This window comes from Amia ocellicauda, chromosome 22 (genome assembly GCF_036373705.1).
Source record: "Amia ocellicauda isolate fAmiCal2 chromosome 22, fAmiCal2.hap1, whole genome shotgun sequence".
NCBI classification, from domain to species: Eukaryota; Metazoa; Chordata; class Actinopteri; order Amiiformes; family Amiidae; genus Amia; species Amia ocellicauda.
Window position 1 is genome coordinate 53,539 of NC_089871.1, and position 13,269 is coordinate 66,807.

The 13,269-nt window shown below is 54.3% G+C and overlaps 3 protein-coding genes across 5 annotated transcripts; all 3 read right to left on the reverse strand.

Annotated features, from left to right (window-relative positions):
- Positions 1 to 191: 191 nt before the first annotated feature.
- lrwd1 (leucine-rich repeats and WD repeat domain containing 1) lies at positions 192 to 8,649 on the reverse strand. 2 transcript variants are annotated; one of them, XM_066695233.1, is made up of 16 exons: positions 7,897 to 8,649; positions 6,043 to 6,149; positions 5,695 to 5,929; positions 5,428 to 5,547; positions 5,190 to 5,336; positions 4,970 to 5,080; positions 4,500 to 4,814; positions 4,078 to 4,183; positions 3,862 to 3,965; positions 3,378 to 3,585; positions 2,920 to 2,992; positions 1,951 to 2,091; positions 1,694 to 1,797; positions 1,347 to 1,505; positions 986 to 1,095; positions 192 to 669 (listed from the first exon to the last, which is right to left on the reverse strand). In XM_066695233.1, the coding sequence occupies exons 1-16, from the start codon at positions 7,993 to 7,995 to the stop codon at positions 526 to 528; spliced, it is 2,283 nt and encodes a 760-aa protein (XP_066551330.1). In that variant the 5' UTR covers positions 7,996 to 8,649; the 3' UTR covers positions 192 to 525. The 2 variants fall into 2 exon arrangements, with proteins under 2 accessions (XP_066551330.1, XP_066551331.1); XM_066695234.1 differs by having other exon boundaries at positions 6,043 to 6,144; positions 7,897 to 7,979.
- A 98-nt stretch (positions 8,650 to 8,747) lies between these two features.
- On the reverse strand, positions 8,748 to 10,463 carry alkbh4 (alkB homolog 4, lysine demthylase). Of its 2 annotated transcripts, none has more exons than XM_066695236.1 (3): positions 10,309 to 10,463; positions 9,832 to 10,020; positions 8,748 to 9,565 (listed from the first exon to the last, which is right to left on the reverse strand). In XM_066695236.1, exons 1-3 carry the CDS (start codon positions 10,405 to 10,407, stop codon positions 9,041 to 9,043), a joined length of 813 nt encoding a protein of 270 aa, XP_066551333.1. In that variant the 5' UTR covers positions 10,408 to 10,463; the 3' UTR covers positions 8,748 to 9,040. The 2 variants fall into 2 exon arrangements, with proteins under 2 accessions (XP_066551333.1, XP_066551332.1); XM_066695235.1 differs by having other exon boundaries at positions 9,832 to 10,023; positions 10,309 to 10,462.
- Positions 10,464 to 10,622: 159 nt separating this feature from the next.
- Positions 10,623 to 12,774, reverse strand: polr2j (RNA polymerase II subunit J). The gene is made up of 4 exons (XM_066695237.1): positions 12,626 to 12,774; positions 11,835 to 11,924; positions 11,314 to 11,488; positions 10,623 to 11,024 (listed from the first exon to the last, which is right to left on the reverse strand). The coding sequence occupies exons 1-4, from the start codon at positions 12,676 to 12,678 to the stop codon at positions 10,989 to 10,991; spliced, it is 354 nt and encodes a 117-aa protein (XP_066551334.1). The 5' UTR covers positions 12,679 to 12,774; the 3' UTR covers positions 10,623 to 10,988.
- Positions 12,775 to 13,269: the final 495 nt, after the last annotated feature.

Here is a 13,269-nt window from a genome sequence, read left to right on the forward strand (position 1 = left end):
ATCCTCTGCTACTGGCACAAAGTGCTGGCCATAGTTCCAGCAGTGAGCTGTCCACAACAGGTCAACTGAAATGCACAGGGGCTGAGAATATACTTTGACATATAAAGCCCAGGCGGTGGAGATGGGAGTCTTGAGTCATGGGAGGGTGACGGTGAAGAAAACCACCAACAAAAACAGAAACCACACGGCCGTCAGTCTCCACGGTCTTTAATCCTGTTACAGATTCCCAGACAGACGGGATTCTCCCCCGAGAGTTCAGACTCCCGAGAACAAAATCTGTTTACAACCCGGACGTGGTTATCACACCCCCTAGGAGACACTCTTTAAAATCAAATCAAAATTAATTAAAAAAAACCTAAAAATCCAACACCTCTGTCGACTCTGAGACGGGCCGGTCCTGTCAGGAGCAATACAGGAACTGACACCGAAATAAGAATAAGTGTCTGATCCACATTGTGCGAGTCTCTCTGCAGAGTCCATCCAGCTTCAGCAAACTGGCCTGGCACCAGCTCCTCCTCTTCCTCCTCACACTCTCCTCCACACCACGACCATGTTCTTGTCAGTCAGGGCCACCAGGTACTTCATCCTGGGGGCCAGGGCCACGCTGTTGACGGAGGGGCCGTCCACAGGGCCACCCCCTCTGAGCACGGGGGCCGGCCACTGCAGCACCTGGGACAGACAGGAGAGAGAGAGAGAGAGAGAGAGAGCGGGGGGTCAGAGCACAAGAACAACGGTGGGACGAGCGACAATGTGGGACAAGACGGCAGAACACTTTCTCCACGTTCACCAGGGGTTTGTAAACAGTGCTGCGAAACAGACAGTGCCACCCGCTAGTCTCAGTCCCACACTACAGCTCCTAATCAATCATCTCTGCCCCATCCGAGTATAGGACACGGCGTATCCCTCGCCAGCCCCCCAGAAGACCCCCTGCGCTGCAGGCGTCTCACAGGGGCTTCAGAAAAGGCTGGAGGTGGTGTCTGCCTACCTGAGTGGGAGGCAGGGGTTTCCCAGCTCTGGCTCGGCCCAGCAGCTCCTCGGTCAGGTGGTAGGTCCACAGGCTGCCCTTCTCGTCCCCACACACCAGGTACCCCTCACCTGTGGACACACACTGCTGTTACACACGGACAGACGCACACAACACCACTGCACTGATTTCCCACCCCACACGCACAGATTGCTCCTCGGAAGTGAGGAAATATACTGAACGGAAGTACTATTGAGAAAAAGCACAATACAAACAAGGGAGCATGCACAAACAAATGTCTAGTCTTTGAGGGATGTGGTGGGATGCAGAACACAGCCTCGCTCTCCATCGAACCCCTGTCAGGGCTTTTCTGCGGACTCACCGGGACAGGTGCTGAGGGACAGGTAGGGCAGGTCGGTGCCGGACCACTGCAGCTCGGCCAGCAGCGCGGCTCCCACCTCCCTGCGCTTGTTGGGCCGGGTGGCCAGCGTGCGGCTCCAGCTCCACAGGTAGATGGATCCCTGCATGTGGCTCTTGGAGGCTGAAGCACAGAGGGGACAGAGTCAGGGCCGTGCTGGGAGGGTCACCACAGAGCCACGATCAGGACGGACACGGCCCTCCAGGGCATAGTCTCTCTCCATTTCTCTCCCTCTACTATCCTTCTACTATCCCTCTACCATCCCTCTACCATCCCTCCACCTCCCTCTCCCTGGGTTGTCAGAGCTGTACCGATGATGTCGTTGTTGAGGAAGGCCAGGCCGTCAATGGTGTGGAAGTTCTTCTTGTTGTCCTCCTCTCTGTACAGAGGGAACACCACCTCCAGCTCGCTGCTCCTGCCATGGGACACAGGGACATCAGTCTACACGTCATCCCGGCTCCCACCACCACCTCAGTACCCCTGAATCCCCCCTCCCCGGAGCCACGGGGCCCTCCGCAGTTCTCCAGCCCCTCTCCCCGCCCCGCGAGTCCCCCTTCCTCCTCCTAACCTCTTCAGCTGGTTTTTGCCGAGCTGTGTGTCGAAGCAGAGCAGGCCTCGGTCACAGGCGGCCAGCAAGTGCCTCTCGGCCGAGAGGGGGGGCAGGTTCAGGTGCAGTGGGGTGGAGCCGGTCTCCAGGATCATCAGCTGACTGCGTGGGGGGGGAAAGGGTCAGAGACCGGACACAGAGCGCTGTGGCTCCCTCTCACGGGGCCGCACAGCACAGGTGGGAGAAAGAAACGTGTTTCTGTGTAGGTCTGTGTGGCTCCTCCATCATTCCCATAAACTCAGCCGGAGCGCGCCTGGTCTCTCGCACGGCACTTCCATCATATTTACAGACAAGTGTGGTGGTTTCAGTAAATCTCAGGATGCACCGATGAAGTAGTAACAAGTTTATTATACAAAACATGAATACAGGTTAATTCAGAGCTCCTCTCACATGAAGTGAGGAAAAAAACTACAGATGTGATCAGGTATTAAAAAGACAATAGCTGCAGGCCTATATATGCAAGAAACAGAGGCAGAGGCAGAGTGACTTGGAGACAATTGTTTTGTATACAATCCAAGAAACAATTAACCTTGAGGTGGAGGCAGGGTGACGTGACTTTGGTAGACTTCTGTAACATTCTAAAACTAAGATAATTAATTAATACTATAACAACATGAAACAAATTAATAATATAGAAATAATATACAGGACATAATAAAAGTAAATTTTCCCAATACAATTATAATCCCACAATTGCCAATGAAAAGCTGCAGACTCTGCTCTCTGCTCCATAAACAAAATTAACCGGGGGGCCACAGAGGGGGATCCGGGGAAAGTCATCCGTGTGACACAGTCTTCTATTAGCTACACCCCCCCCCTGCGCTCCCTCCAGCGCAAGCCAGCTCAGTACGGCCTACACATAAAGAGCTATACGAGTCCCGTGTTGTGTGTGAACCTGGCGCTGCCCCCCTGGTGGTCTCTCCTCCTCACCTGACTTTGAAGTTGTAGTTGCCGTCCACACCGCCGATGTCCCACAGCACCACCCTGCTGTCATACGACCCGGCTGCGGAGGGGCAGAGGTCAGAGGTCAGACAGGAGTCGAGGACTGACCTCGTCGATGGCCTTCAATGGGCATCAGTCACTCGATGCGTACATTCATTCATTAGAGCGCAGAACTTATACACAACCCCCCCAGACCTGGATCACTCATTTAGGGCTTGGTTTACAAAACCCCTCACCCACTCCCTGTTGAGCAAAAGTGGGGCTCCGGGCCAGAGCAGTCAGGCATTCGACCCGGCTTGACATGCAGACGCGAAGCAAGACGCGAGAAATAAGGAGGAAACTGAAGCGTGAGGAGTTTGTTTTGTTTGTGTGTTTCTCGGCGAGCTGTGAACCCGTCCAGGGTGACCAGCCTGCGCTCAGGACGAGGACGGGGGATAGACACTCACTGAACAGGAAGCTGGGCCGCTGGGGGCTGAAGCGCAGGGCGGACAGGGCGCGGCGGCTGGCGCGGAATTCCCCGTAGGCGCAGTTGGCCCGGGGGTGGATGAGCTTGACCACGCCGCGCCGCCCCCCCGCCGCCAACATGCCGCACTGCCGCAGGGTGCCCCCCTCCCGGGACATCAGCACGCTGGACCAGGCCAGGGAGAAGAACTCCTGTTGAGAGAGCGAGAGAGGGAGGGAGAGAGAGAGAGAAGGGGAGAGAGGAAGGGAGAGGGTTTATATTGGGACAGAGAGAGCAGGGAAGATGTGGTGAGAAAGAGAGAGAGAGAGAGAAGCCTCCATCACACAATTTGTCCAGATCATTACAGTTCTCATTAAATACTCGCAGTGTCTCTCCTGACACCTAGTGGTTGAGACAGGTAGTGTGCGTTAGGTTTTTTCAAACCACACGGCACTGTGGCTCCTCCAGCCACCTGACGCCCAGCTCACCTCTCCTGGCACTTTGTACTTCTTGAGCACTGTCCCAGCCTGGCAGTCAATCAGGCACACCGTCTCCCCGCCACAGGTGGCCACCACACTGGAGCCGCAGGGCTCTGAGAGGGAGAGGGATATAAAACTGTATAAATCTCTATTTTTGCTCCCTGCTGCCCTGTTCCTGAGCACCTTAGCAACTGATTGAATGCAATTAAGCGGAGAGAAGCTCACCCGGGTCCGAGTCGGGCTGGAAGGCGCAGGCCCACAGCTGGGTGCTGAAGTCCTCGGGACTGTCCTGCCGGCTGTGACACTGCAGCACGTGCACCGGCTCCAAACACTGCAGAGAGAGAGAGAGAGAGAGAGAGAGAGAGAGAGAGAGAGAGAGAGAGGGAGAGAGAGAGACTTTACTACTTCATTTTGGTTCTCGTATTTGTTCTGTTTGTAAATGCTTTGGCAACACTTGTGTGAACTTTTCCTGCCAAAATAAAGCTCATTTTGAATTGTAATCTGAGAAAGAAAGTGTCTAAATAAAGTTCCTAAATGTATATTCATGACAAGAGAGAAGGAGAGGGGGGGAGAGAGAGAGAGAGAGAGAGTGTGGGTGGAGGAGTGAGAAAAAGGTCACCAAGCCTCAGATTGAGAAATAATCACACCGTCGAGCCGCTGGACTTGCGGGGCGTCCCGTTCTCCCTCGGCCCCTCTGCTGGGCGGCTCTTCGGGGGTGTCTTGGGGGCAGTGCAGGGCAGGGCGGGCTCGGGGGGGCATCCGTCTGCCCTCGCCGGCTTCCTGGGGCTTTTGGAGGGTGTCTCGGGCTGGGGGAGCACACTCTTCAGACGGGACGACTTCCGGGGGCTGGACGCGGTGGGCTCAGCTGCCTCGACTTCGGCCTGCCGGGATTTTTTTGGGGTCTCCTGCTCTGGACCGGAACCCGAGTCAGCGCCCCTCCTCTTGCGGGGGGAGCGGAGACTCTGTGAAGAGAACAGAGGAGGGGGGCATTACTCTCGGCACAACGCAGCCTCCGAGTCTAAGGACCGCGGACCCCCGTGCCGGCGATGAACGCAGCGCTGCAGATGAACAAGCGGCGCTCCACTACTGAGAAATACCCAGTGGCGGCGTCTCTCACCGGGTCGGCGTGGGTCTGGCCGGCGTCTGCGTCCGTCTGGCTGTTGCCGAGCGTCTCCCCCTCTCGCTCCTCCACCAGCGAGTGCAGCAGCGCCCTGGCTAGCATCTCCACCTGAGACACACAGGCAAAATATAAACACACACACCCCTATACACACCCATCCCTCCCTCCCTCCCTCCCTCACTCACACACCACGGTGCCCAGGCACTCGGTCACTCACCCTCCACCTGTAGTAGTCGCTCAGGGAGTTTGGGCCGTACTTGACCTTGGCACAGGCCAGCGTCACAAACTCCTGCTCCACGGTGCGCCGGCGCTCCGCCGTCAGGGCAGTGAGGGGCTGGAAACTGCTCTCCCACAGAGCAGACACCTGCGCAACACACAGACACATGACACCGTCACACTGGGCCACAGACGCGGTCCCACGCCGCACACACACACACGTGGTCCCCCACCCTTACCCGTCGCTTTAGGGTCTCGGTGTTGACGTAGCGCAGGTGGTTGGCAGAGGAGCTGATGTCTTTGCCGTTCAATATGCGCAGATTGGGCAGCAGGAACATCACCTTGTAATTGTCACTGACCTGGAGAGAGAGACACCATCAGACAGAGAGACACAATGAGACTTCAGAGCCAGATCTAGCCTAGTTATGAGTGTGTGGGTGTGTGTGTTTCTGTGTGTGCGTGTCAGTGTGTGCATGTGCGTGTGTGTGCGACGGCGGCAGGCTCACGGTGATGTACAGGTTGCCATCCAGCTGCAGCTGCTCCAGGGAGGACAGCGGCTCCAGAGAGGACACATCCTCCAGGTCATTGTGGGAGCAGTCTAGGACACGCAGGCCGGGCAGCTGCAGGCCGCTGGGCAGCTCACGCAGACGGTTCCCAGAGAGGTTCAACCGTGTCAGGCCGCGCAGCCGGGACAGCAGGGCCACGGGCAGATCTGCGCAGCACAAACCCATCTTGGAAAGACTGCGGGGAGAGGGCAGAGTCAACACGGTGGGGGGACACAGCGATACACTCCTACACACACATTAAAAGCACAACATGTCTTCCTGTAGCCTCACACGGACACAGACACTTACTTGAGAGTCTTGATGTTCTCCAGCCGGGTGGTCCTGGGGGATCCCCTCTCCAGCAGGACTGTCTCTGTGATCTTGGCCATGGCTGGTAAGCGACAGCGGGTCCTGTGCTGGGAAAGAGAGTGCTGGGCAGTGAGTGGGCTGAGCTGGGCAGGGTCTGCAGTGCTCTGGGTTGTGTGTGTGTGTGTGTGTGTGTGTGTGTGTTGGGTCTGCAGTGCTCTGGGTTGTGTGAGTGTGTGTATGTGTTGGGTCTGCAGTGCTCTGGGTTGTGTGTGTGTGTGTGTGTGTGTGTGTGTGTGTGTGTAAGGTCTGCAGTGCTCTGGGTTGTGTGTGTGTGTGTGTGTGTGTGTGTGTGTGTGTGTGTGTGTGTTGGGTCTTTAGTGCTCTGGGGTGTATGAGTATGTGTGTGTTGGTTCTGAAGCGCTCTGGGTTGTGTGTGTGTGTTGGGTATGCAGTGCTCTGGGTTGTGTGTGTGTGTGTGTGTTAGGTATGCAGTGCTCTGGGTTGTGTGTGTGTGTGTGTGTGTGTGTTGGGTCTGCAGTGCTCTGGGTTGTGTGTGTGTGTGTGCGTGTGTTGGGTCTGCAGTGCTCTGGTGTGTGTGATTGTGTGTGTGTGTGTGTGTGTGTGTGTTGGATCTGCAGTGCTCTGGGTTGTGTGTGTGTGTGTGTGTGTGTTGGGTCTGCAGTGCTCTGGGTTGTGTGTGTGTGTTGGGTCTGCAGTGCTCTGGGTTGTGTGTGTGTGTGTGTGTGTGTGTGTGTGTGTGTGTGTGTGTGTTGGGTCTTTAGTGCTCTGGGGTGTATGAGTATGTGTGTGTTGGTTCTGAAGCGCTCTGGGTTGTGTGTGTGTGTTGGGTATGCAGTGCTCTGGGTTGTGTGTGTGTGTGTGTTGGGTCTGCAGTGCTCTGGGTTGTGTGTGTGTGTTGGGTCTGCAGTGCTCTGGGTTGTGTGTGTGTGTGTGTGTGTGTTGGGTCTGCAGTGCTCTGGGTTGTGTGTGTGTGTGTGTGTGTGTTGGGTCTGCAGCGCTCTGGGTTGTGTGTGTGTGTTTGTTGGGTCTGCAGCGCTCTGGGTTGTGTGTGTGTGTGTGTGTGTGTGTGTTGGGTCTGCAGTGCTCTGGGTTGTGTGTGTGTTTGTGTGTGTGTTGGGTCTGCAGTGCTCTGGGTTGTGTGTGTGTGTGTGTGTTGGGTCTGCAGTGCTTTGGGTTGTGTGTGTGTGTTTGTGTGTGTGTGTGTTGGGTATGCAGTGCTCTGGGTTGTGTGTGTGTGTGTTGGGTCTGCAGTGCTCTGGGTTGTGTGTGTGTGTGTGTGTGTGTGTGTGTGCTGGGCTGGGCTGGGGGCGTGTCAGGACAGGGTGAATTGGGCTATTCTCAGGTGCTGCCCAGACACCGTTTCAGTGGTCAGCATCACACCAACACGTATATTTACATACACAGCAAATACAAATACTGCCAGCCTACATTGCACACGTATGTACTTCTTAAGACACTGCTGTTGAGCGAGTCCTAACCGGGTTAAAGGGGCAGAAGGCGTCTCCTGACACACTCTGAACCGCGACCAGCCGATTAAACCTGCTTTCCATAAGATTGGCAAACAAAACCAACAGCCGGGACATTGTATATATTTTTTCAGGGTAATCACAATTTTTTTTTCTTGCTCCACTCCAACGACTTTCACATCCTCCGAGTTACTGATCTCAAACGACTGAAACATGATTAACGTGTATTGATCAGATGCAGAGTGCAGGATTTTACAGAAACCCACTGAATCAGACGATTCGCCATGAAAGCTGTTACGGCAAAAGATTTACTAAGAGACATTGCGATAAACACACCAAATAAACACAAAAACACAATCAAACCTACCTCCTCACTGCAGCGTGTGTGAATTTCCCGGGGAAAGCGTGACGACACCATGCCCTCTGACCCTGGCCAGTGACGCAAGCGGCTCTCTAGCGCCGCCATATTTTTTGTGGCAAATACATCACATTGCTTTGCCTGTATAGAAACATTTGCTAGAGGTGCTTAATATAAGCGTATTTTAACATGTAAATTTTACATTATAGGATACTCTGTTAAATCTAGAGCACAGTTATCGAGTCCATCACTTAAATAAATAATATAATGTTCTATATGCCTATGCTTTTCCAGATCAGCAGGGACACACGCACCCAGGGACACAAATGGAAATTGGGCTTCAAGGCATTCAAGACAGAAAAGGAGACACTTCTTCACACAGAGAGGCGTCACAATCTGAACAAACTCCCCAGCGATGTGGCTGAAGAGACAATTTGGGAACATTGAAAAACAGACAGGATAGGATCCTTGGATCACATAGTTATTAATGGACACCAAACGAGCACGACGGGACGAATGACCTCCTCTCGACTGGACACTGTGTTATGTTCTCTGTCTTATGAGCACAACTTCTGCTTTATGTTCTTGTACCCTTTGATCATCTTTGGATACAGGCGGATGCTGAAAGACTCAATGAAGTTTGTAATTTGTGTTTAGCAGGCAGCTCAGATGTCTGGTTCAGTCTGGGCCTGTGTCTTACTGCAGTGGGCTGTATTCCACCGTCTGGGCTATGACTTCACCCTCCAAAACCCGTCTCTCTTTCCATGGAAATCACAGGAACGAACACATCACTCCTCCCCCGTTCCCTCCCTCCATCACACCACCTTCACAGCAGGCAGGAAATGACACAGAGCACAGCGTTCATCTGAAATATGCAATATACACTTTAATAAATACAATCATTACACAGTCTCGAGGAGGCACTGCTGGAACCCCAGAGGGAGGGAGGTTCCGGGCGCCGGTCTGGGCTCGTCTTCCTGTCTGAGCGATGGTGTCCCCTTGTCCGGCCACTTGGCCCACCAGACGCGCCTCCTCCATTGTCTCTTCTCATCGGCTGTTCGAAGTTGCCGTCAAAACCTGCAGTGCAGTGCGCAGTTGTGTCAAAGACTGCACCGGCCCAGACTGCAGGTCCAGTGTCACTAACCCCCTGCTGCTATACTGGGACCCCCTGGAAGCTGAGCGCGATGTCCAGCAGCTCGGAGCCCAGCGCCCCCTGCGGCCCCCCGGGCAGGAACTTGTCCGAGAGCTCGCGGAAGGTGCAGCAGACCCGGCGCGCCGTGATGTGCTGCCGCAGGACGGCGTGCTTCCAGCGGTGCCGCGCCTCCCCCCCCAGCACGAGCAGAGAGCGCCGGGGCAGCGGGACCGACACCCACAGCTCCCCCCCGGCCTCGCCGCCCCCCGCCTCCGCCCCGCCCCGGCTCAGAGTGAGCACCGTGTCCGACAGCAGATTCAGGGTGACCAGCCGCTCTCCCCACAGCCACGCGTCGTCCAGGTGGGGGTCGATGGCTGAGCCGCGCCGGGGGCAGTAGTCCAGGTTGCACTGCTCCACGGGCAGGAAGCCCCCCAGTCCCGGCCGCCCCTCCATGCGCTGCACCAGCTCCCGGCTCGAGGGGGGCAGGCCGCTGAAGCCCCCCAAGCGCACACGCTGCTTCTTGAAGTTCACCTTGGGCCCGAAGTCCTGCGGAGGGAGGGAGGGAACGAGATTGTGGCGGGGCTTGAAGCTCTGTCCCCCCCATTATTCACCTAAATCATTTTTTACTGTTTTAACACAAGCAAGACAATTCCTTTATGAAGAAAAAAGATGGAGGGAGTTGAGTATCAGATCAAATAAATCGCCTTTCTGTTGTAGTTTACTGTAGTTTACTCATGCTGGTGTAAGTAAATATGAATTAAACAAAAAGGACAGGGGGGGGCGTGGGGGGGGGGATCTCCTCTCTTTTGGACCTGTTTCCGGCGGCCGGACTGCGAGTCCATCCAGGGGTCCCGGTCCATGGTGCTCACCAGCCGCTCCTCCTCTTCCTCCGACACGAACTCCTCCAGCAGCAGGACCCCGGGGAGCTCGAACGAGTGCCGCTGCCCGCCCTCCGCCCTCACCGCCCGGCCGGACCGGGGCTCGTAGATGAACCGCAGTGGCTGCTGGGAGAGAGAGGGAGAAAACGTGATCTGTGTGCACACGTGCGCATGCTCTGAGATGAACACATACAGGTATTTTAAACACAAGCACGGCAGAGGACGGGTTCGCTATATTATGTCACTTTGTAAAATGTGAAATTAATGATGCAGGTTTATTTTCATTGTGGAGCAGAATTATCCTGTACAGAACAGAATTATAAAGCCGTTCATGGTGCCCGCACTTATAACACGGAACATGGCTGCGGACATGTTTAGGTATAACGCATACTCGTAGTATGTGTATCGGACCTGCGCGGTGTCGCGGCTGCCCGTCTTGCCGGGTCCCTCACACAGCAGGCAGGAGCGGATTCCCTTGCAGGCGCAGACGGGCTTCGGCTCCCCGGCCATGGCGACTGCATCACAACACTGCGCATGCGCGGGCTTTACTTCCGCCACGCTGCGCGCAGTGCACTGTGGGATAAAGCCAACTTTGAATCAGCTCAGTTATACAGGGTTCTACAGAAAGCGCTATATTAGTAGTAGGTTTCAGACTTAAAGGGCTTTGTAATACAATACAAAACCCAAGACACTGGTGCAGGGATCAGGAAAAACAAAAGGCACTCTAAGTTTTTCAATATTGTTTTTTATTAAATATCTTACAAAACACAGGCTTTTGCATATTTACAAAACCGGCACGGCTGTCAGCAGAACAGAGGGCAATAATAATGGACAGAATATTGTCTTTTAAAGTACTGCCTCATCTGCACTGGAAATAAAACATTTCATCCTTCTAATAAACAGGGTTAAGTAATGGAAACAAATGTGCTGATCTGTGCAACATGATCGGTTCCCTTCCACAGTCAGAGATCGGCTCCTGGCCTGCAGAGCCCCGCTGCGTCTGTTGGGGGACAGATGGAGTTGGGCGGCCGGTGGGGGGTCCAGTTGCGATGTTGAGACATCCAGCTGCAGCGAGAGGCCCAAGAGCACGTTCACTCGATGCCCTCCTGCTTGTCCTTAATGGCCACCTGCGAGAGAAACATGTCCCCCCCACACACCAGGATCTGATAAATGGTCACGTTCACATAAACTGACATTTTGTGCTCATGCTGCCCCATGACATTGGCAGCTACACCAGCAATGGGCAGCTCCGGTCCCAGAGGGCCCATTCCAGCTGTTTTTTTAGATCTACCTTTTAATTAGCAACTGATCAATACCTGGAAATGACAAGTTATTGGACTTATCCAATTAATCAGTTAAATTAAGTGACCTGGGGGGGCAGGGGTGACCCCAGTGGGCACTGTGGCCGCATCTCACCCTGAAGCGCTCCTCCAGCAGCGACAGCTCGCTGATGAGGTCGGTGATGGCGTTGGTGAAGGCCTCCTGGGGGCTGTAGTCCGGTGTGGTCTGGACCCGGATCACGATCTTGTGCTCCAGGGGGTGGGGCACCTTGTACCCCGCGAACAGCACCTGGGGGTCCTTCAGCAGCTGCCTGTTGGGGACAGGACGCAGACAGACAGGCAGGCGTGACACAGGGCTACAGGAGCGAGGCGATACTGCAGTACAGTGTAGTAACAGTACAGCGTGTTCTGGGCTTTTGACTCCATCCAAACGGTGCTGAAGTAGCTGTAAACCGCGCGGCTGTGTCCAGGACTACAGAGACACCGAACACTTCAGTTCTCGGATCACACACTGCTCGCTCGCTCGCCCAGCGCCGACACATTTCCACTGTAGTTCATAACGCAGCTGTACAAGTGCCACCGTCACACTGCCATGGGAAAATGAGCACCGGCAGCCAGCGCCCATCTAGGCGTACGTGTCCCCGGCTCTGTACTCACGAGCGGATGATATTGCCCAGCGTGTGGTCCTCCTTGTTCAGGGTGAAGAGACAGGCATTGGGCACCTTCGTGTCCTTGGTGATGGTAATTCTACAAGCAAAGGAAAAACGTTTTATGCACATAGAGACCGACCTGAGGACCCTCTTGGCTTGACATTAATGTGATATTAATCTGCACAGAGTTTCCAACATACATTGCTTATATACATATATTAGTAGCATATGAGGTTTTAATGAGCATCATTCTTATTCAGTTAAAGTCAGGGGAGCCCACAGGAGAACCACAGGCCCCGGCTACAGGGTTTTATTTTACCCAGATCATTAACTGCTTAATTGAGCCAATCCTCTCCTTTGCTTCATATCTAAACGTGCTCCACGCTATCTAACATATATAATAACATACATTGATCACATGCATACATTAGTAGCGTTGCGGTTTTAATAAGCGTCGCTGTTATTGAGTTTCAGTCGTCTGGGTTTTATTCTCAGGCACTTCGCTAAAACCGAGTCGACTGTCGAAAACATCGATCGCACGGACAGACCAATCCAGACCAGACCAATCCATCAGGTCACCGCGCCGATACCGTTGTTGTAAAACAGGTTTATTTCCCCCAAGCGACGCACAAGCTCCCCATGCCAGCCAGTTCTGGGTTTCAATGCGATTCACAAGGATATTTCTAGCGGCCAGAAACCGGCGGCCCCGTCCCCAGTATACTGCAGTAACTGCACGCTGTCCTCCATCACCCGCCGCCTTCAAACCGGCCCTGCAGCAGCGCCGCCGATGTCACTCACTTCTTCTCTCCTTCAAACAGCAAGAAGGACTCGAAGGCCGGCGGGGCGTTCATGGTTCAGTCGCTGAGGCCCGGGAGAGAGCGGCTGCGTCCCGCACACTGCAGGCACCACAGAAAATGGCCGCCCAAACACTGAACAAGCCTCATACATGTGCAACCACACACCAGGGGGCGCTGGCGGGATGCCATTTTGTCAACAACACTATGAGATCAAATGTCTGTGTGTCTGTGTATCTCTGTCTGTCTGTCTGTGTGTCTCACAGCCACCTGCACCCTTGCCTTGTTACACAAACCCTAGCGCGCCAATGCGTCCCTACAGTTCAGATTAAAGATTTACAATTAATTTCCCTTTGAGATGGAGTAAATTGGACAAACTCTTCAGCCTAGATTTATAAACACGAGTGAAACGTGCATTTATGACAGGAAGCTGGGACAGCGGGCCGTCTTGGTGTAATATGATATGATGAAACCAGCATTTAAGTGTAACCCTGTAAGACTGTTTACACCTGAACGGCAACACTGCAGGGATTCGGACGTCCACATAGGAGTGAGAGGCCAGAACCCGATACCCTGACGGGGCCACGGACCCGCGCCTTGCCAGGAGCCAGTTTCCATCCCAAGCAGCGACATACTGGAGTCCTTCGA

What these genes read in the sequence shown, in the direction of transcription:
- alkbh4 (XM_066695235.1), bottom strand. Translation starts at nt 10,407, where the DNA reads ATGGCCGGGGAGCCGAAGCCCGTCTGCGCCTGCAAGGGAATCCGCTCC. An exon ending in GCAGCCGCGACACCGCGCAG is followed by an intron (nt 10,024 to 10,308) that starts GTCCGATACACA and finishes TCTCTCTCCCAG; the next exon opens with CAGCCACTGCGGTTCATCTA. An exon ending in AGTCCGGCCGCCGGAAACAG is followed by an intron (nt 9,566 to 9,831) that starts GTCCAAAAGAGA and finishes CTCCCTCCGCAG; the next exon opens with GACTTCGGGCCCAAGGTGAA.
- polr2j (XM_066695237.1), bottom strand. Translation starts at nt 12,678, where the DNA reads ATGAACGCCCCGCCGGCCTTCGAGTCCTTCTTGCTGTTTGAAGGAGAG. An exon ending in CTGGGCAATATCATCCGCTC is followed by an intron (nt 11,489 to 11,834) that starts GTGAGTACAGAG and finishes TGTCCCCAACAG; the next exon opens with GCAGCTGCTGAAGGACCCCC. An exon ending in TGCTGGAGGAGCGCTTCAGG is followed by an intron (nt 11,025 to 11,313) that starts GTGAGATGCGGC and finishes TTTCTCTCGCAG; the next exon opens with GTGGCCATTAAGGACAAGCA.
- lrwd1 (XM_066695233.1), bottom strand. Translation starts at nt 7,995, where the DNA reads ATGGCGGCGCTAGAGAGCCGCTTGCGTCACTGGCCAGGGTCAGAGGGC. An exon ending in ATGGCAACCTGTACATCACC is followed by an intron (nt 5,548 to 5,694) that starts GTGAGCCTGCCG and finishes CTCTCTCTCCAG; the next exon opens with GTCAGTGACAATTACAAGGT. An exon ending in AACCCCTGCCTCCCACTCAG is followed by an intron (nt 670 to 985) that starts GTAGGCAGACAC and finishes TGTCTGTCCCAG; the next exon opens with GTGCTGCAGTGGCCGGCCCC.